At 42.8% G+C, this 22,779-nt stretch overlaps 1 protein-coding gene and 1 non-coding gene across 3 annotated transcripts; both read right to left on the bottom strand.

Moving 5' to 3' along the window:
- Positions 1-920: 920 nt before the first annotated feature.
- slc26a10 (solute carrier family 26 member 10) lies at positions 921-7,127 on the bottom strand. Of its 2 annotated transcripts, none has more exons than XM_062391284.1 (18): positions 6,744-7,127; positions 6,038-6,148; positions 5,714-5,871; positions 5,413-5,577; positions 5,174-5,326; positions 5,007-5,089; positions 4,614-4,761; positions 4,411-4,524; positions 3,857-3,934; positions 3,676-3,762; positions 3,012-3,118; positions 2,729-2,798; positions 2,347-2,529; positions 2,196-2,250; positions 1,953-2,041; positions 1,804-1,858; positions 1,605-1,711; positions 921-1,512 (listed from the first exon to the last, which is right to left on the bottom strand). In XM_062391284.1, exons 1-18 carry the CDS (start codon positions 7,033-7,035, stop codon positions 1,474-1,476), a joined length of 2,094 nt encoding a protein of 697 aa, XP_062247268.1. In that variant the 5' UTR covers positions 7,036-7,127; the 3' UTR covers positions 921-1,473. The 2 variants fall into 2 exon arrangements, with proteins under 2 accessions (XP_062247268.1, XP_062247267.1); XM_062391283.1 differs by having other exon boundaries at positions 3,667-3,762.
- Positions 7,128-16,189: 9,062 nt separating this feature from the next.
- On the bottom strand, positions 16,190-16,261 carry trnac-gca (transfer RNA cysteine (anticodon GCA)). The gene has a single exon. It is a non-coding gene; the product is annotated as a tRNA-Cys (tRNA).
- Between the last annotated feature and the right edge of the window lie 6,518 nt (positions 16,262-22,779).

The following is a 22,779-nucleotide window of genomic DNA, read 5'->3' on the forward strand; positions in this document are numbered from 1 at the left end:
TAAATCAAAGCTTGTCATTACATTGCTGACCTCCTTGGAGTCGTTTTTGCGTGTGTTTGTGTGTGTGTGTGTGTTAGTAGGTCTGCCGGTAGAATCTGGCGTGGTAAACATTTGGCCAGAGCCTTGTATACCATGTTTTAATTGAAGTGGACTACTTCCTGCCAATTAGTGAAACCCTCCTTGAGCTTTAAAGGGAAAACCCAAAGGGGGCAGTGTCTAGAGGCCTCTTTGAAATATGGAAAAAAATAATAACTTGGCTCTCCAACATCAAGCAGGGAAATAATTAGCTTTTTTCGTCCTGGTTTTGAGCTCACACTACATATAGTTTTATCAGGTCAAGGTAGCAGGTCTCGTGTAAGGAGCAGCGGAGGGGAAACGCTGTATTTGTTGAACAGCAGAGGGCAGCATGGTGGTACAACATATCTTCAATGTGTTGTGACGATATGTACATCTGGAAAAAGATTCATGTTGCACGCTGAACAAACCAGAAAGCTCCAGGACAGATGACCTGAACTTAATTCCCCAATTTCATTCCTTTCTGTTGCACAAATCCCCTCTGTCTTTGTTGTCGTATGAATCCTGTATTATTTTTCTTCTTTCATTAAGTCTCGGTGCAGATTCGCAGGTAAGCGGCACTTCACCAAATACAAAGACTGCTCTTCTTCTCTGCCCAATATCTGGCAGACTGGCATGCTTCACATTCCACACCATCTTTCCCCTCAAATTTGTCCATATTTAATAACCACGCTCGCCCAAATATTGATGTAGACACCTATAACCCAGTTACCTTTGATATTTAATACATTTAGTTTGTTATCACTGCAAATTCTTCTTTGGGGAGACATTCATTGTCAACACAGCCCCTGGTTGTGTAGTATTTTGTGCAGCCCCTGTGGAGTTAAAAGCCAGAATGGTTTTAAGGCTGTATGGGATGTCGTTTAATGTACATATTTGCATATTCCAGCACATATTTATTTAAAAAACATAACAACATATAAATATACAAAGTATTTAAACAAAATATTCAGTGCACTTTGTGTATAATTATCCATATTACAAAAGACAAACAGAAACTAAATAAATATCTCTATGGTAATGTTCCAGCATATATGACAATAGAGAAACACGCAACTGATATCTGTCACATAGAAGTGAAAAACATTAGAATTTATCAGATGTGTTTATATTGAATATATGATTGTATGTTGTTGCTTTCCGAATGTTTGATGGTTTAAAGTGTGACATGGTGGACTCTTATGGAAACTAGTTAACAACGTAATATAATTTGACTTTGAACTCATGACATAGTGCTACAACAGGCTACTGCTTCTTTGAAACACTGGTGTACAATTCTGGGCCACATGCTGGAGTGCTGCCACACAGCTGAGAGACTCAGAAGGGGAAACAAATGAAGTCCTGACGCCCTCCGCCATTTGAGTTGGTTAGAAGAAGGATGGTTCCTCCACGTCCTCCTCATACCCAAACAGTTGTGGTGTTCTCTGGAGGTTTTTCCTACAGTAAACATCATCATGATTTGTTGAGAACGATGTAGGCAAAAAAAAAGTACATTGTACTTTTGTGAAAATGTCTGCTTTCTATCTTACCCTTTGCTGCTGAATATACATCACAGCGTCGTGAACGGTGACGAAAATATGTTGAGGATTCATGTGGTTCATCAGCCCGCTGGATGTCAGGATCTTTAAGACACTCTCTAAAGAAACAGAAATCCCCAATCAACACCCAATCATTTCATGAAGGGTGAAATTTGACGCAATGTATTCTGTGTATAAATATCGTCCTTACCATTGCAGTTGGCCAGATACACATGCACTCCAACCTTCTGGCATTCAGTGCACATCTGCAAAAGCAACCAATGTAGACACAGTGAAAAAAGTGATGGAGAAAAGCCTAAACGGTGAAGATGACACCAGGTCGTGCTCTATCCGCCTCACCTGTGTGAAGAGTCTTGCTCCAGCAACATCGACGAATATCACGCTGCTGCAATCGATTAACACTGCCTGGACGTCGCTCTCAGGCATTTCTGCAGGACAGAACATAAATTCTAGCTTTCCTTGAAATGATCTGCAGCACAGGAGCAATCACACGAAACTACAGCTAATCTAAGAAAAATGCAGAATTCGAAATACTATGCTAGTTTTTGGAACCCTATTTATTTAGTTTTCGTCATTACTAACCTGATTTAAAGAAGTCGTTGTCTGAGGAATACGATGTGTTTGCGATGCCTCTTTCCTACGCAGGAGGAGGGAGAACAATAAGACATTTTTAATTCAATTACACTTCGCAGTGTGTTTGCTCTGAGCTCTGGCAGTGATCACAGTAGCGTACCACGGTGTTGATGGTGGCCTCTCTCTCCCGTTTCTCCAGGGCTTTCTTGGCCTTCTCCCAGCTGCGGATCTTCTCTGGCGTCAGGCCCAGCAACCTGCTCATCTCCTCCCTGAAGAAGCTACGGTTGCCATAGTAAATCGGCCCATTGTACGTGAGGATCTTCACTCCAGGCACCTCATAGCACTGCAAAGAAACCAGCACGCTCTCAGGATCCACTTTCAAGACCAGCCCTGCATTCTCTCTGACATTATGAACATCACATTTTGGTTGAATAAGAAATATGAAATTCATGGGGCCTCCAAAATTACAGTAGATGTTCGCAAACTGTCTTGAAGTGGAGGGTTTATTTGCTCAAACTGGAGCAGCAGGAGTATCTTCTCACCTTGCTGTGTTTCTCCAGAGGTCTGTAAATTTCTGTGTTGCTGGCTCGGCCAAGTACTGAACAACCGGCCCTGTGGAATCATGGGAAACACATTGGGAAACGTGATCTACTTCAACTGACTCGCATCCTTGTCCCTGTGGGGTTTTAATATCTCAATAACAGATGCAGATGAGTGTGCTGTCAGTCCAGGTCTCATGTCACTCAGATATACACCAGGTTTGGCAAAGGTACTAGCTGGGCTCTAACTCAATATTGACATTGTGCAGAGGGAATGGAAACGTACCTTTGTGTGCGAAAGATGACAGTCATCATGGAGAACACCACTCCGATGGCTAAACCAAGATCCACGTTTAGCACCACCACAGACAGCCATGTCACCAGCCAGACCATCTGCACAAAGACAGGACCGATAAAACATAACGTCACGTCAGGTTATAATAATTGCAAAAACAGCAGTCAGGATGAAAAGAAGGAGGATGAAGGTGATTTATCTGACTTGCTTCCTGTGCTCATTGCCCCATAGCTGATTGATGTGTTTTCTCATTCACTAGAGTGGCATTCATTTCTAATACCCTTGCAACTGTTTAGCAGTTACTGTTTGAATAAACAGTGCATGCATCATCAGTTTGTGACCAGACTGCTCAGCTGATGCTGACGGTGTAAATTCGGTGTAAATTCTATTTAATATTCCAGCAAAATTACCAGTTGATAGATTTTTTTCAAATTCAAATTCAGATAATCAGGTTGACATCCATTTGACATCTATGAATAACAGAGGGGAAAATCTGCTGAAAGGAAAATTGTTTCACTATAGATAGCATAATTTTTTTTTATGTTTTAACCATCTTGCCTCCATTCTCTTGTGTTTTACTCCTATATGTGGACCACATGGCAGAAAACACTCATGTCTCTCTTGTAGTGCTGATAAATGGCCTTACGAAATCCACCTTGCTGATCCTCCACAGCTCAGGTAAGTCCTGGAACTGCAGAAACATCTGCCTGAGGCTGGTGACGTTGATGCATGCCAAGACTGCCTGAGCACAAAGAGATAAAGGATGTGGTGAGTGACCGTTCCCCCACTTGACCTCTGTCCAATGTTTGTTAGAGACACAAACACGTAAAATGCACCTTGGGTAGGAAATAGAACAGAGGTCCAATCAGCAGCAGGACAATCAGGACGACCAGACTGGTGAACAGGCCGGAGAGCTGCAGGAAAACACACACACACACACACACACACACACACACACACACACACACACACACGTATGAATATCTCAGTGTGACTATATGCTTTGCTCCTCATTTGCTGCATTTTGTTTTGCAAAATAAAAGTTTGATAAATGAGCAATTTTAAAATTGTTTTATATAAATGTAATATTGATGTTTTAAAGCTTATAAGCTTAAATATAAGGTACACTCAGATATTGATAATTATCGAACAATGAGCTACAGATGGGAAATCAGCATTTGTATTTCTCTGTTTAGCGTTAAGATGAATTTGCTGATCGAAATTAAATGTATAGGATTAATTGCTGCTGTGTCTAAAGCGTCAAGTGATACGATCATTTAAATATATTGTCTGTCCTTATTTAAATGATCTTTCGATTGGTTTGGAACAACCGGCACATTCAGATGACAGAGTAATATGAACAGAAGTTACTGTAAATCATGTGCTCTACCTGTGTGTATCCTCCAGCGCTCTCCAGAATGTTAGTGGTGGCCAGAGTTGCCGAGCTTGGGAAGCACGTGAAAAATGAGGACACGGTGTTTGAGATGCCGTGAGCCAGCAGCTCCTGAAACCAAACACAGGGTTCAACACAGAGAGTTAGCAGGTTGCTGAGATTTCAACCAGCAGCTGTTTCTTCCCTTTCTCACACTTTACCTGGTTGGGTTGGATGGAGTATCCATGTTTATCAGCATAAATCATGGCCAGGGAAACTGACACGGCGTAACCAACAAACGTTATGGCTATTGTGTCTCCAGCAATGTCAGGTAGAGTCTGCAGGGCAGGCATCCGTGGCTTTGGAAATCTGAGGATGAGAGAAACCAAAATCATTTAAAGGTTAGTTTTTCCTATTTAACATCTCCTTAGACATAATGCACAAACACAACACATCCTCGTGCACATATACATTTTTCGAGGCATAATATTCTGTCTGTGGTGAAAAGTGTATACTATGTATTTTTATGTATTATTGCTGTAACAAGTGAATACCCCCCTTATCTTCTCCGATAGTAGTTTAGTATTTTACAAATTGACAATAAAGAAACGTACCCAGCTGGGATGTGACCAACTATTTCGATGTTGTAAGACGAGTCCAGTGAGGAGGCGTAGGCCACAGCTGTAGCAACAATCACCTGAAGAGAGAAGAATAAAAACCTTATAATGTCTTCCTTGCATAGTAACTATAATATACACATTCATACAGCCACTTGACCAACCGTGAGGATCTCCACAGGAATGGGTGTGCGTAGGCGGTGCCGGAAACGCATGTTGATCTCCTTAACTGGGACCAGTACGGCCAAACACACCAGGGAGATGAGCAGCTCCGCCATGTTGGTATGAGGCAGGTTCTCCATCACTGACGCTAACGTCTGAACACACAAGTTTGTGAGCTGTGAGAAAAACAGACGGCATGTTGGATCTGAGCATCGAGCCCTCATTGTGAAGCACCGCTTACCTTGAAGAGGGAGAAGGTCCCAGTGTGGCGAGGGAGGCGCAGGCCCAGCATGCTTTGCAGCTGGGAGATGGTGACATGGAAGGCAGCAGCACTGGTGAAAGCCTTAACGATTGGCTCTGACAGATAGGTGGACAGGAAGCCCAGCTGAAGCCCACACATGCAGAGCTGTGACACAAGACATCAACAAAGCATAGTGAGCTTTGTCGGAGTGTGACAGTCTTTACAAACAGATAAATCTGACGTTAGCATTTGTATTAATATTTCATTTTGTGACTTCTGGACTTTGTGCGTCTGCCTTTACCATGATAATCCCTGAGAGGAGTGCTACGGCCGAGGCCACTCCGATCCTCTGGGCCTCGAAGTCAGCCGCCTCAGACGAACTGGAGTTCAGTCCCAGAGGACTGGGAACCAGCTGCTCCACCACGGAGCCAGTCATCAGACTCACCACCGCAAAGGTACCTGAGAAAGGATCCATCATCTCAGTACCAGGGGGCTGACAGTCGGATTTCCAAATGCATGCATGAGATAATGTTTGTACATGAGGCAAAGTCATCACATAAGATGCTGTGTAAAAAAATGCTTTTTCTAAAGTTACCAACAGACGTTATGTGGGCATGAGTTTTACCTGTGGACACATGGCGACCTGTGCCAAAAAACATATAGATGATCACAGGGAAGAAGGAGGTGTAGAGGCCGAATATTGGTGCCACTGACGTGAGTAACGCAAAGGCCATGCCTGTTCAGTGAGGGACATTTTAAAGAACAGTTAACAATAAACAACAACAAAATTCACTTCATCAATGTTTATAACTTAAATCTGTTAATTGGAGACAAGACAATAAATGAAGAAAAGAGAACGATTTTAATAGACAGTATTTATCTTCACTGTTAATGTTAACCGTATGGTAATAGTTGAACTTCATTACATATATTTCATTGCTATTATGTGCCATCCAGTTACAATGTATATATTCTGCTCACATTCTATTCTATTTTATAGTGATTTATATATTTCCTTTTGTTTATATTTTCATTTTTACAAATTTATTACATCTGATCTTTACTCATGCAACACAGTAAATGTCCACATTGTGGGATTATAAAGGGATTATTTTATTTTACATATTTTTCTGATTATTATTATGATCATCACTAATGAAAATCTATTATTAATAATTATCACAATAAACACAATAATAATTATACAATATTTGCTCAATTGATTCCGAAATTAAATCGTTTTACAACTATACAGTAACACAATATTTTTGATGGTATTTAATTCAGTAACTCATTAATTAACCATTTACTGAATTCAGTGGTTGACTCACCCTGCGGGATGTGAAGGATCCCCACAGTCAGTCCGGCCACGGTATCTCCTAAGATCCACTTCCTGAGCCTGTAGCTCGGCAGCCACCTGAATATGGGGACTCTCTCCCTCAGCAGGTGGAGCCAGGCCCGCGTCGAGCACCTGCACCTCCCGGCCAGCCGCTCCCGGAGCCGCACGCTGCCAGCCGCGCTGTCCTCGGAGCCGTAGGCCTGCTGGAAGCGGTCCTCCGTGTAGATGTTCCTGTACACGGCCACCGACGCGCTCATCGTGTCCCTGCTGAGGTGGAGGCTCATGCTCTGGAGTCAGTGGAGTCGGTGATTATACATATATAGCAAACTCAGCTGTGACCTCAGGATCCATTGTGTTTTCCTGTCAGACCCTCAGCAGCCAATGACGTGGCTAGGAGCTCTAACTTTTTTTTTTTTGTTACAGTGTTGAACAACTTTTTTTTCCTCCACCTCTTGGTCCTGCCTCACAACATCAAGGTGTGCTTGCCCTTTTTTTGTTTTTCTTACTATAAATCCTCTGGGTCCTACTGCGTGTGTTTTCATTTTTTTAGAAAGTAAAACTTCAGACCCTTCAGACACACAATCTGCTTTTCCTACACCCACCCCCTCCACCAACACACACCCTCCTCTGCCCTGCACACCCCTGTCCTCCCCTACCTCCTGCCTCCTGAGAGCTGTGCGGGAGGTACAAGCTCAGGAGAGGCACAGTTGACTTATACAATGTAAAGCACTGTGAAACGCCCACAGGGATCAAAGTGATATTGTTGGTGGGGATGAGGTGTAACTTCAAACCACCGTCTGTTAGCAAGGGGTTCATTTCCGAGAAGGATGGATGTCTGTAATGGGTAGGGGAGTTTAAACTGTGAGGCCGTAAGGAAAAGGGTCCGGTACCCGTGAGGCCACCTGTGAAACCCAATCACACATGGCCGCCCGGTTCATGGATCAAACTGCACATTGACTCTGATCACAGATCTCGTGGGATGAGTGAGATGTTGTTCTTTGTCTTGCAGGAGCGAGTGCAAGGGAGCTTTGGATAATTATAACATAAAATAGATCAATCTGGATCTATGGGTTTACTGCTATTAATGTAATGTTTATAAAATGTATCTAGAACTGACCATCAGATCTGATCAAAATTGAGATGTTCTCATGTGTTTGAGTGAGCACGAGGCAGAGGGCAATTGTGAAAAAAAGAAAATGGAGAATTTATTTCTGAATTATGACCTGATCTTGGTTCTTTGAATGAACCTCTCCCTTCTCACGAGTGACCCTCCCCCTCCCATGAGGCTACGTGAGGCAGTGCAGGCGATGCCACCCATTTCCTATTGTTACGCAGGACAACACCCAAGGATTTGAGCTTGAATGGGTCGAGACCTTGGGCAGAGGGATAGAACGTTTGAAGCTAGAAATGCAAAATAAACCTTGCTACATATCAAACAAAGATTACAAAGAATTGCATTGCACGATTTGTTGTAATTCAAGGATACAGTGTATTTTACTGGCATCGTCAACTTCACACAGCAACAATGCAAAGTATATAAAACGAATAATATGGGGTAAAACTTTATATTTATACTTAAACTGGAAATATTCTCTTTGAGGCTGCACATATAGGAGAACATGCATTGGTTGTTGGATCAACTGGTTAGATATACAGGTCCACACAGTGGGCTGCTGACATTTAGAAGGTGTGCCAGTCAGCTCCTACGCAGCCGTCTGCGACCTATAGTTACCCATGATACCCTTCTCTGTATAGACTGGACTGTGTATAAAAATGGACTCTCCCATTTTTCTCTATGAACAATGCATTCATGTATATCTGGAGCCAGAGTCTGCGGAGTAGTGATCGGGGGGGATGGAGCCGAGGTAGGGAGGTCGCACCGACACACATACTCGACCAATCACGGGTCAGTCTCAGCTGTGAATCAAGATGTTTTTTTATAGCAGCCAATAGCTAATCTTAAACCTGCTGGAAAACATGAACTTGAACAAACATCAGATTGATAAGAACTTCCTAAAAATGACAGATATCATCTTTGAGAAAAATATATTTGACGTGTATCTAGGATTTTTTTTCATTTTATCCATGTCCCAGCCATTAACACGGTGGAGCCGGGATCTATTTTTTCACCCAGGTACCTTAAAGAGCTAAACAATTATGAGTATGATCTCATCATTTAGATTTTTGTCTTCCTCAGTGCAGATGAAGTCATTACTAGCAAAGGAGGTTTAGTCATCAGAGACAATAGGAGACAGGTCAAACGATTAAACCGTGATAAACGTCTCAATTTCATTCTAATGACGAGTGTTGATTCTAAATTGCTGTTGTGTTTCCATGCAGGAGAAAACATTGCTGGCGATGTAATTGAAGCCAAACAATGAATAGGTGAAAGGTCCTGGGGGAGATTTGCCCTACCTCCAATAAGCTAAATGAAATAAACAGGCCCGCAGCATTGTTATTGTTCCAGTGTCATATTCCTAGAATTTCTGTGTCTCTGGTGGAGAGGAGGCACAGTGATATAAGGAATTTCCTCCAAATGCCAGGAATGTGTTGCCATTGTGTTGATCAGCTCCTGAGGATTTATGAACAGACCGACGGCCTGGTGTGTCTGCGGGCTGTTTAAACAAGATATTAATCAGTGGTAAAAGGAACAATGTGCTGAATGGAAAAGGATATGGAGCGTTAACCCCCGAACCAGGGACGAAACCCCTTCTGCCCCATCCAGACACGGGCAGCACTTTATGAATTTCGAACAATGACAATGTGAATACCTGAGTGGCACAACCAGGAACAAAGTACACAGCTGAGCCATTCATACAGCGCAGCGTGCGCTCAATTAGCCCAGCAGCATCAACAAACAGGGTCTCACCACCTTCTTCGTGTGCACAAGATGTGTCAAGTGATACGACCCGTTTTTTTTCCACACAAAATTGCATGTTTTAAATGTGAAGTCACAGGTTTTAATGGAACAATCATCTGTTACTCTGTGGTATGTGTTTCCATTTGTGTTTCGTGGCGTGTTGTCGCGCTTTGTCGACAACTCTAGTTGTGTTTTGACAGGGTAAACCTTGTGATCCCGCTTTCCTTGTTGCATTCGCATTTATCAAATTATAAAAATATCTCGCCCGCCCTGTCTCCTTCATGCTGAGTGTGTGTCAGGATCTTACAGGGTCTTTGTTTTGCTCTGGACCAGGGAGAGGCTCCAGTCATTTTTTGTAGGCTATAGTTCCTGCTATTGTTCTTTATCTGCTTTATGGGATGCTTGTCCCGACCCCCCACGGCACGCTGCTTTGGAAATGACCTTGTCTATGAAGCTGACTACTGGCAGCCTCTCCTTGTATCCCTGTCTCCTTACCTCTCCCATCCCTTTCCGCCCGGTGCTCGTCTCCATCCATTCGAGCCTGTCCAGACCAGTTTACATTGTTTGACTTCATGATTCGTGCCTGGGTGCGGAATTCATCCTGTCGGTTCGAGAAGTTGTTGTGATTTGTCACTCACACCATACAAAGTTTCTGCTGGGGTTAAGAGCCGAGCACATCCCAGGAATTTGTCATTCGGCCGTTTGATGTGCACAGAAAAGTGCATTCTTTACAGTGGCCTTTCAAGCGCCATTATTTTAGGCAAAACTATGATCACACAATACTTCCATCCTATAACTTTTTATTCCTCTGCTAACTCTTCTCTTCTTGTGCTTTTAACTGCTTTAGTCCAGCACGAGTGAGCCGTGGATTTTCCCACTCATTCCTGACCTTCACCACACCTACACTGGTCATGGCCATTTATCAACCATCTGGGTCATGCATCTCCTGGGCGGGTGAAGCAGCACACGCCTGCACCATCAGGCTCCCGAGGGACTGTGCTGACGCGTCCTCTTACAATTCCTCCACAATCAAGTTTTATGTTCTCATTGAGGCTACAACAAAGGTGATGCTGTTTCCATTTAAAAGAAGTGTGGACATGTTACTGGTTACTGGTAAGGGACCTATGATGCTAGATTACTCTGCAATGGATATGCCGGGTATCCACACTAGTCCACAGTAGAGCCGCTGAAACGGTAAAAGTTTGGAAACCCCGTTTTAGTGGTTTTAGTTTGGATGGGCAGAAACCAAGATGTTTAGAAACAATAATGTGTTGACACGACCAAAAGATTGGGTCTTTTGGTCGTGTCCTATGCTAATTCGTCAGACTCAAATTAAAATCTTCCTTCAAGCTCTACAGCACTTTCAGAGTCATTTTAGCATTATTTACTATATTATCACAACTGATAATAACTAAGTTATATTTACTAAACCATGCAATGGAGCTGAGTTTGACCTATAGGCCCCTGTGTTGACTGGAGAGTCTGGCCGTAGGATGTGTCCCTTCCTAGCCCACGCCAAAGCATTGTCCAGCTCAAGTACACGGCGGCGACAGAGCCTTGAGCCACATTGTAAGCATTCACATTCACATTGTCTGCTTCACCCCAATACTTCTGTCAACACTAGATTCCCTTTCAGCTGTAGAGAGTTCACAGCGTTTAACACAAACGGTGAAACATTTCCCTTGTTCGTCATTCAAAGCCTTCAGGCAACACCCTTATACTTTGATTGGTTTTATAATCAGTGGATTTGGCCAGAGAATATCAAGTAGCTCCCTATTCAGCACACATTCAATAATAGGCTTAAAAATAGAAAAAGATCTCCTTGTGAAAATGGAGGGTTGACTTATTTCATCCTTCCATCTATCCATCCATCCATCCATCATCTAGGGAGAGGCGGTGGCAGAAAGTTGGACTATGGGCAGAGAATCAAACGGTGGTCGCTGGTTCGACTCCTCGGAGTTCCCCCCATTTGTATGTTATGTGTGTTGGACCAATAAATGTATCTTCTTCATACCGCTGATGCTTTTGAAGGTCACAAGGGGAGACGGAGCCAATCCTTGCTGACATTGAGAGAGAGAGTTAGTGCATGTGACTTAAAACTACTCTCGGACAACCAGATATTCAGCCGCGGCACTGGGGGTTGAAGCAATGTGAGATTCTGCGCTGATCCACCGTGGTGACTCTAGGAGACTTTGCCTTGTGCGTGAGACTTGGTGAAGTGGGTCCTCGAGAGTCAGCGGTGCAGCGAGGCTCACCTCACTCTTGGTTCACAGCAGACGGGTTGTGCTCACTGTCCATTCAAAGCTGACTCAACAGTTTTCAGCAGTTTGATTTGTGTCCACCAAAGCAAAAACACAAAGATATGATTCTAGTTTTACTCTAATTTATTTTAAAGTGCTCAAAGCAGTGCTGGTGCTCAATGTGGTGCTCAATCCACTGAACTCCTCAATCCTCAATCACGGCTCATACTGTCTGTTCTATTTTTAGGACAACCGTTCCCTGGACCCCTCCCCTAAAACGTGTTGGTCCAATCAGAGCCTAGCAACTGTAACCCAGCTCATATGTGCAAGTTATGAGTGCCAATTTTCTCCGATATACGACCGTAAAATCTGTTGAAACTTGACAGTAGGGGTCACCATGAACAACAGTAAGCTGAATATCTGAGTCACCTCTAAAGGATTTTAAAAAAAGGGAGGATTGAATATGAGCAGGTTATGAATGCGATAATGAAAAAGTAGCCACATTTTCTCCACAGGCAGTGATAGGCCCACATAGTGCACAAAAATATTGGAGTGTCTCAGAGTATCAGGCTCAGCTCAACCGGTCCCTGGCACAAAACTCACAGTGCACCATGTTCTTCCAGCTGCTTACAGCACCACCCGTCTCAATGGGACTCAATAAGCAAACTGTAGATTTCCTTCAAACAGGTTATGGTTTCTTTAAGTTTGTTAGGGGGAAAGGATTACACGAAAATTCAAACGCCGTTCTCACACGCAAAAAAAAAAATCGGCCACTGTTGTTTGTTTGAAAACATGTTGAGGTTTCACTTGCCTCGCTGAGTGCAGGTGAACGGATCCGAATAATTTGAAATTCTCCCTGAATGATATAGTTTGCTTGCACACAACTTGATATCTATTTAAAAGCGTCTTACTCTGCTATACAAGACGTGCATAAGAGAGTCTTATTGTTTGAGCATGTGTTACTCAACCAGAGTTTTCCTGCAGAGAACTTGTAAACCCCTTAATTAAACAAAAATGTGAGAAACATGGGATTTTTGATGAGATGTCCAAAATTGCCAACACATTGGAAAATATGATTCATTTCTAGTTGTAATCTTTTAACATAGTCTCCCAGTGCAGTATTGAGAGGCTGATCACAGTAGGGGAGCGTGCTCAACTGCAGTAGGGATCGCATGCATTCACAGTTTCTTATGTAACCCCTGCCAGTGAGTCACCCTGACGTCAGCCTGTGAGTTCTGTGGAAGTGTTCACAGAGCTTCTGCATCACCAGACGCCCTCTGCAGCACGTACCCGGCTGTAAGCACCAGGGTGGAGGGCAGGGAGACGTGGACCCAGAGCTGTATTGGCAGCCGCTGCCAGGCGGTCTTCCTGCCACGATGTGCCATCCCTCATGCACACACAGGCTCCCGAGGGACTGTGCTGACGCGTCCTCTCACAATTCCTGAGATTTAGCAGATTTTTGTTATGTACACCTTTGTTTTGAGACGCAAACACCTGAGCTGGGCCCAGATCAGCTTCAGTATATTATGATGTCATCTCTAGATGCTTTTATTTTTTTTATTTTCTCCCCTCTTTCCTCACCCTTCTCTCCTCTTCTCTCCTCTCCCCTCCTCTCCTCTCCTCTTCTGTCCTCACCTCTCCTCTTCTGTCCTCTCCTCTCCTCTCCTCTCCCCTCTCTCAGCTCGCCTCTCCATCACCTTTCCCTTGCTCCCACCCGTACTTATTCAGCATCAAAGGCCACCCGTGGCTCCGGCTGGGTGGCCACCAGCTTCTCATTTCCTCTCATGCTCTCCAGCCATTCAGTAGTGGCGTGCTCCGTCAGGGCTGAGCGGACCCCAGGGAGTCCACCAGAAGCCTCCACTAGGCGCTCACCGCCGCTTCCTGCTCATTTAAGAGAGCCCTCCGAATGGAGCGCCATTGTCCCGACTGTTATCTGATGGCCCCACTCAGCAGGCAGACAAAGCCAAGGGCCTGGGGGCTCCCCCCACCTCGCTGGTTGGGATGAGACTCTCCCTGATTTATTTTCTCTTCTTTTTTTGTTACACATGTCAATAGAAGTAAAGAGTTCTCCAAACACCGATAGATGCATCAAAGCACCACATATTTTCTGGACATTTAAAGAGAAATTATAAACAACTGGACCACACAGACCTGTTGAGAAAAGTTAATCTGTGGAGGTCAAAGTATTATTTACAGGTTATTAATAAAGTTGACTTTGACAACACACAGTTGTGTAAATCAAGAAAATTGTATTACTTTGCACAAACAGAATTTAAATAGCAGCAAATTGTAACAATTCAAGCCAATGAAACCAAACCTGTCACATCTCACAAGGAAAGGGGGAAAACAGACCGATGTTAAATGCATCAAAGTTTTTGTGCCTTCTTTATTGGATATTAAATTATATGCTTTAAGTCATGGGGTGTCAGGTCAGTCCAACACGACACAAGATTGTTGAGCTTGTTCCAACTGACAATATTCAAGAAAATTTAAATTTGTGTTGAAAAAGAGAAACATTTTCAAAGCTTTAGTTGTGTTATTCTAGAGATAGACACATTTTGGATATTTTTTGTTTGGTTTTCATATGTATATTCCACCAGTTGTCTTAACTCAATTTAATCGATTTCACTTCTCTTCTGCTTTGTTACAGTTGGTATTTATATCTTATGCTTTTATTTTTATGTTATAGATGGCTTTTGAAGAGAGGGGCGGTATTTTGTCATGGGAGCTTTGTTTCTCAAAACCTTTTGTTCAAATCAAAAAAATTTCAAATCAGTTTTTACCTGTGTAGCTTTTCACATTTGCATATAAACGGTTTTAGAATGTGAGAAACATGACAACCAAAGGTGTCAGTTTTGGTAACAAAATAACAAACTAAGCCTTTGTGTTGTTTGTTTGTTTATTTTTTTGATGACTTGTTGTCTGAGAAAAATCAAGATCCATCACATTAAAGGTAAAAATCTGCAACTAATGTGCCAGTTTATATCATGACATGAGATTAGGAGCTGAGGAGGCACAAATCAGTTAATGTCCTTGAAATAGAGTTTGACCAACTGTTTCAACTCTTGTTACTGTTGCATAATGTTTCACAAAGTTATCATTTATGCAAAATAAAGTTCACCAGCTTTGCAAAACAGGAATAAGACACATGATGAGTGACTAGGTAACAGAAATGGAGCAGATACGATGTGGGAGCAGCGTCCTCTTGTGGAGAAGTATGGTATAGCAAATGAAACAAAGTTTTTTTTATTTTTCTTTTGATCCAGAATGAGCTTTGTCTCATTAAACTTTTTTTTTCCAACGGCCTTTTTCTTTTTCTGCTGACACACACTCACACACTCACTCACACACACACACACACACACACACACTAGACGTGAGGGGGTGTCCTATAGAGACATCATTGTGTGCACGGTATCAAAGGGAGATTTGTTGAAGGAGCTTTGGTGTGTGCTGTGATATCACCCACATCAGTCAGGGCTGCCCCTGCAGGTGCCTATAACCAGGGTGGGGGGAGTTGGTGGACTCGCTCCCTGCTCCAATTTCACAGGCTTCCGACCTGACAGGAGAGACTGTAACAGTAGAGCTGAGGCCATATAACAGAGTCAACATAAGGCAAAAAAAATGGATCAGTCCCCTCTTCTCCAACAATCTCTATGTGAACCTGTAAATAGTTGTTATATTCTATTCTGTGAAGTGTTGCAGTTGTGATCCTGCTCTGTCCTGGAACAGTCAGTCAGTGTGTGTTATGGTGAACTGTGTGGCCTCCACTACAGCCCTCTCTAGTGGGTCGGTAATGAACTGTAAGGTACTTCACTGGAGCAGGAGGTAGAAGATCAGGTGAAATTGTAATACTGGTGGGAAGATAATGTTGAAGCGAGTGGATTGATTCTCTCTCAATCTGTTACAAGATGCACATGTGCACAGTTTTCATTTCACAGCAGAGATGAGACGGGAAAACTATTTGCACAAGGTCACATTTTGAATAAATATTATTTGACATAACTTTGTGTAAATTAAGAGATTAAGATTAAGATGCATTTATGAGTCCCAGACATGCAAAGGCACACTCATGCAGGTAGGGAAATTTAACCTCTGCTTTTAAACCCATCTGGTGCAGGACACACAGAGCAGTGAGCGACCATGTACGGCGCTCGGTGAGCAGATGTTGGGGGAGTAAGGTGCCTTGCTCAGGGGCACTAGACAGGGTAGGGAGACTCTTGGATTTTTGGACAGATCAATCCACAGTCGAACCAGAGACCTTCTTTGCCCATAGTCCAAGTTTCTGCCACTAGACCACCACCTCTCCAAATAAATATTTAACAGCTTCATAAGTTAAGGGGGCATCCGGAATTGAACCAGAGACCTCTTGATCTGCAGTCAAATGCTCTACCACTGAGCTATACCCCCATACACATACTCATATATGATTACAGACATATTAAGAGAGACCAATGCAGGGAAATTCAGATATTTCACAAATATTATGTAGTAATTTGTCATTGGGGATTATGAACTGAGTGAGGATACAGGATGTAGCTGTGACCAACTAAAATGTGCAAAACATCTGCATTTATTGCATTTATATTACACTTTACCAGATATGCTGCTATGCTGGTGAAAGAGAGAAGTCCATTTCACGTAATACTCTGGGCTCCCATAAGCAGGGCAACAAAAATAATATACTTCAGTTATTAGAAACTACACTAATATTTACATTTTTATTAATTTACCTTAAAGTGCGTTTTCAGGTATTTAAATCACTTTTACTTGAGAAAGAGGAAAGGTACCAGTTTTGTTTTTTAACGTATGCTTTGGAGTAAAACAACCTTGAGCATGAATCTTTTCTATCTGCACAGTGGAGCTGCCCAGAAGGAAGACATTAAAAACATGGTGTAAATACAGTTGATAAGAAAAAGAAAGCCCATAGAAAAACAACGAAGAACACTCCAACGGATTCATCCGTCTATCTCCCCTACTTTTCCTCTCGTCTTTTTTGAAGATCAAGCAATGGCAAAAAAAGTTGAATAATTCTACCTCTTTGATCTGCACACACAAGTGAGAGTTCATTTCCATTTTTGATTTTTTTCCCCCCTCTTCCTTTCTGTAAGAGTGCCAGCATCAAGATTTACCTTGGTGTGCAAATGTGCTGGAATAGGTTAAAAGGAAATCTCGCTGCTCTCTCAAAGCACAAGTGCAGATGTTATGAAGTTAATTAAAAATTTAGCAATTCGTTTCTCCTGTCCCAATTTAGGCTGCATCAAATAGAGGAAAACAGACGGAAAAATGAGAGAAGTCTGTGTAGTCTGTCTTTTTACATGTATGCTAATGTCCACAAGGAGCTATGAGGCTTCTTCAATGTGGATAATACGCCAATCTTGTCTTTTATTTGTGAAGTGTGTATCATTAAGAAATACATTAGTATGTAGTTTAGTTTATATATCTCTATTTTTATTTCATCCAATATATTTTTGCAGACAACCCTTCATTCGCACATCCTGAATCACCTTATTTCTATTTCTGCAAATCTGCAGGGTCGGGCCTGTGATGTTACCGAAAGGTCTCACATCAGTCAAGTCAATAACCATCAGTAAACATTTCGCGTGGCCTGCCTCATTCAGAACACAGCAGTGATGAGCACATTTTAAAGCCTCCCTCCCATCCACCAATCAGCCCGTGCAAGTATCCTTGTTTACTAAAATTGCATCAGTGTGTTGACACCGGCCCAGAATCTCCCACCATCTCTCCCATCTCCTCCCAAATAATAGTGCCATCCACGGGAAGGATGTCAAGTCTCAAGGTGCTGCCCACCCCTCTCCACTCCCCCTGCGTGGATGCCGCTCCAGGAGCGTAGCAGAGGGAGGGATGGGGACGGGGGTGGGAGGGGCAGCCTCTGCACAGGTGTTGCAGCTGCATTCGTACATAATTCCTTTCTGTGTGCGCGGTGCTCGGCGTTAGCCTCTCTGCGCGGCTCCCCCCCCCCCCCCCCCCCCCCCCCCCCCCCCCGTGGGACCCCTCCTCCACTGAGTGATATTACAAGCGGCAGCCGTGCGCCTCTGATCTACAAGCGCCGGGCTCCCTCCTGGTCCTGGGTGAATAGCGCTTGACTTGTTCAATTTGTTTAGAAGCCGCGTTGGATGCTTTGAAGCCACACATTTTAGCATAAATCATAACCTGTCTCCTTGCTCACAACTGCTTTGAAATGCAACATCTGCTTTTGAATCCCCCTGCCTTACAATTAGTCAGGCAACATCAATAGATTGACTGCCTATAATTTTTCTTGATAATGAACTGCTTTGTACATGTGCATGGGCATTAGCGGTCGGGCCACTTGATTTTTTTTTGGTAAAGGCCACGGTCCTGAACCGGATCAATCTTCATCGGCCCTCCACGCCGGAGCGCCCTCAACTTCCTGAAGTTCTCAGCGTGCTGCGCTCAGGCACACGTGTTAAATTGGGTTACCCTCTGTGGTAACCTACTTAGGAAGTGTCATGGTTGTGGGGCATGATGCCGGGCCGTGTTGTTTACTCTTTCATCACACTCTTCAGGTTCCCTGTTTGTTGGTTTGTTTTGCAAAGCACAGCCTTCTGTTCAGCTGTGGGAAAAGTGCGGAATCAAAGTCCCGGAGAGGAGCCGAACATTGACACTGATAAGCTTGGCCTGTCACTATCCATTTGTCTGAATGACAGTGATGCTCAGGTTGGATCTCTGGAGGAAGTAGAAACACACACACACACACACACACACACAACCCAGGTGCATATGCTGCTGCTGCTGCTGCTGCTGCTGATCCGCCATGGAGAGAAAGAAAAGTCTACTCCATCCAAGTTTGCCTAATGAAGTTTGTCGCAAAGTTAATACAGTGAATAAAAGGAAATAAACACTATATTGGCATGAGTTCAGTACACTGTACCACTGTACCAAGGTTGAACCTCTCAAAAAGTGATCCGTCACTCAGAGACCTCTCATCGGGTGCATTAAGAATTCTTTTTGCAGGTTGAAGGGGAAAATAACAATCCCAAAGATTTTATTTTCAAAGGCAAGCATTTGATCAGTAGTCATCAATTAAACTTACTGAGGTGCAAATTACACCAACCAGGATTAGATGAAAGAGCCTCTGTGTCATTTTCTCCCCTCCTCCTCGAAGCCGGGGCCTGATTTGCGGTACACACAAACAGCCGGCTGATCCCTGGCACGGTGGTGACAGGGTGACACTTCCCCTCACATTACGCCGGCTGAGCTGACTGAGGGGCTTAACATATAGTGGCATCACAGGCGCACATTTACAACAACCCCAAAAAAAAAAGATTCTACTGCTCTGGCTGCGCGGCACTGCTCTGCACGTGTAGCCCTTGTATCTCTGCTGCTGCTTTGCAATGTCAGGTTCCAGCTCCAGCCCATCGCCTTAAGATCTGGTTACCGTGCTGATGTGAGTCCCGCTTCCCAGATGGCACGTTTTGGCTTCTTGGGTAATATTAATGAAACGGGATGGATGACATTTTCGGTCTGATGCTACTGTAGGGCCCTCTGCAAGAGAAAATCACTCTGCAGAATAGTATTTAGGTAATTTTCAAATTGGAGGTAAAATACGATCAAACCATGGGGTTTATGCATATTTTTTTTTTAATAATGTGTTATTTTATTCCCATCTCCTACTGGAGTCAGTCCCACCTGAGTACAGTGCTTTAGATCAGACGCCAGCATCTCTGTGACAGGTGCTCACATCTCCCACAGCCACTGAACAAAGCTATAAGATCACTTGGCGCGGGTCCCTGCCTGCAATACCCATTAGCTTGATGGCTGTAAGTGATCCTGTCAAGTGTTGGAGCTAATTATTTACCTTTGCTCATCTTTGTCTAAACACGTTTGGAGACGCTTTATGATTGATAATCCCATTGTTTCTGTTTTTTCCTTTTGTCTCCGCGTTGGCTTTTTTATTATTCATTTTATGTGGCGCTGCAAAGACAGGCGTTTGTAGGGGAATTCATCGTTTTAGGGAATTTACACAGCAAACCCTATGAATAAACAATCCATTCTTTTCCTGTGAAATTAGTTATCATTAATTTTACATGTTGTGTTGGTTGAAACTGAATCAACATAAATGTACTGTGCTCAGAAAGGGTCCAACAGTGGATACTTAGAGCACCAACAGGAAACTCGGGATGTCAGACAGTTGACAAACACGCTGCCGGTGGATTTGATCAAACAGAAGTCATAATCAATTTCATCTGCTATTATGACAGATAGAAGGATTTTGACTGACTTAAAAAAACTCAGTTTTATAAATTATGTTTTCGATTAAGTCATGTTTATAATTATGAAAATATTTTAAAAATATTTACGATCTAAATGCAGGATGAGTTAAAAAGAAATAGAAATGTATAAATGGTTGAGGTCTGTTTGGTCATATATATATTCAGTATGTACAACAACAGATGTTTACCTTATGATAACAAACTAGACTAAATCTGTTTTTGTGGTTAAGTCTAAATGCACTAAGTCACCACGTTCATGTCTGTGCACGTAAGATATTACAAATTTAACACATTTAGTATCTATTTTAAGCTAAAATTAGCCGGTATAGTTGTTAGTTTTTTTCACATGTCTAATCCAACAAAGATAATAGGCAATTGCCTCCTTTCCCATTTCCTGTAGAGGAGTTTGCAGATATACTTTTTTCCATGTTCAAACTGCTTGACATCAAGAACTCAGGAACCCACCTCCGGCTCTCTCACCTTGCCGTCTTGCTTTATTACCACATTCACCTGGCTGACATGTTTCCATCACTGCTTACTAAAGCCGGAGCCAATTAAAACGTTTGTCTGCAGAGTCCTTTGACCTGGGAGTGAATATCAGAGGCCAGATGTTAGCAGGTGTTAGTGTTTGTTTTTTTTGACCAGTGCATAAGAGGCTGTGTAGGTATCAGTTCCCTGATATTAGGCCTGTTCGGATTCTTTACATCAAGATCTGTGCATTATTCCCAGGGAAATCTGGCAAAACGTTGAAAAGAAACAATCTCACATTGTCAAAGAAAGTGAAAAAGAAATCCTGGATCCCTTCCCATGATCCTCAACAAAATGTTATGGTCTCGTCCCTGATCCCTACCACATGGTTGGTAATCCATCCATTAGATTTTACGTTGTATATTGCTCATAACAGACAAAAAGCTCCTTGGCAGAGGTAATAATCGAAATCTTATTGCAGAATTTGTTTCCTCTGGACAAGGCCAGGCTGTTTCCCCCTAAGCTCACCAGCTCCTACGTCCAGCCTACAGTATCCATCATCTCATCTCACTCTCTCCAAAATGTTTAATTACACTTTTACATCAGTGCAAATGACTCACATTTACAGAAGCATAACTCCAGTCTCTGCCGGTGGTTGTCACTGATTATCTCTTGATTGACTACACGTCTCCTTGTGCACCTTTGCCACGAGTCTCTTTTCAGATCAAACGCCTAATATTTGATAGGCCGAAACCTTCAAAGCGTGTCGTATCCTGTCGAGATGATGAAATGATTATGAAGCACCATGAAAGTGACATTTGGCAGATGGACCGCATTCATCTTTATCACTGCAGAGTTCCTGTACTACTTTGCTTTGATAAGACATGAAACATATCCTCTGCTCAGATTTCCAGTCTGTGTGACAAGTGTTTCAGCGTCGTTGCCGGTGCCGAAGTGAAGTTAGCGAACTTGATCTTGGGTCTGTTAAGGAAGAAAAGCTAATGTCAGATTTTTGGGTTAATTTTCATTTTTGTGACTCGGATTTACCAGGGAACTTAGCATTTTGCTGCGTGTTGTCTGAAATGTGCTGCAGGATGAAACGTGTCGACTTGTGCTGTCATATTTTAGCAGATTACATCAGTAATGTAAAGGGCAATCCAGTTCATTTTATATAACGTAGCCACAAAGGTGAAGAAGGCAGCGATTTCTTCAATCCATTTCTTTTATATGTACTTCCCAAACCCCCTCCATCTTCCCCGGATCCCTCTCCCTCTCTCTCTGCTATCGCTCTCTTTCTCTCTCGATCCCCTTTCGTCTTTCGTCTCTGGGAGTATGGGTGCATGTCAAGTGATTGTTGAATTGAAATATTGATGTGGAGTATCAAAGCGTGGTGTAGCACTCCTGTGTTTCCAGAACTAACCACGAAGCGCTTTGATCAGATACTCCTGTGATCTGACTTCTGAAGTTGTTAAGAGTGCCGGAAAACAAAATGCAAACAAACTTCAAGTGCTCTTGGTATTGATAAAAGTTTTCTTTGACAAGTGGAGCTGCGTGCTGTCTGCCTGCGTCTGCCCAGGACTGGAGATTTTGGGGTTTTCATACATGCTAATGGACAAGAGACGAGGGAGTTATTATTATGGTTTTACTGCTTCCTCGCGCACCCAGAGATGCAAACTGTGGTAAAGGGGTGGGACTCACAACACAGAATCCTGCTGCGGAAGCAAGGTAGTTTGAATAGCGGCGCAAAAGTCTCACAATTCTCTGATTCATGTTTTCATTTGAATTTGATTTAGAGTGTTTGAATTTACAACGTAACTAAACGGGTAAATAAAGACGCCTGAGTGATACAATCTTAAATGATATCCCGATTTGTGATGACAGCTGCAGTGTAACATTTTAATTAAAATATAAAATGAAGTTTAAAGTACCTTATTTAAAGGTCTGAGGTATCACTGGTTATACTAGCCCCATGCACAGTCTCTACCACTTACATATTCTAATTTGTTTATATATATTTTGTTTTTATATATATATGTATATATCGGTGAGGTGTATAAGTGTATAAGCTACTGGATGATCTGAATTTCCCACGGGATTAATAAAGTATCCATCTATCTATCTATCTATCTATCTTTCTATCTATCTATCTATCTATCTATCTATCTATCTATCTATCTATCTATCTATCTATCTATCTATCTATCT

Source organism: Platichthys flesus, chromosome 7 (assembly GCF_949316205.1).
Source record: "Platichthys flesus chromosome 7, fPlaFle2.1, whole genome shotgun sequence".
In the NCBI taxonomy this organism is placed as follows: domain Eukaryota; kingdom Metazoa; phylum Chordata; class Actinopteri; order Pleuronectiformes; family Pleuronectidae; genus Platichthys; species Platichthys flesus.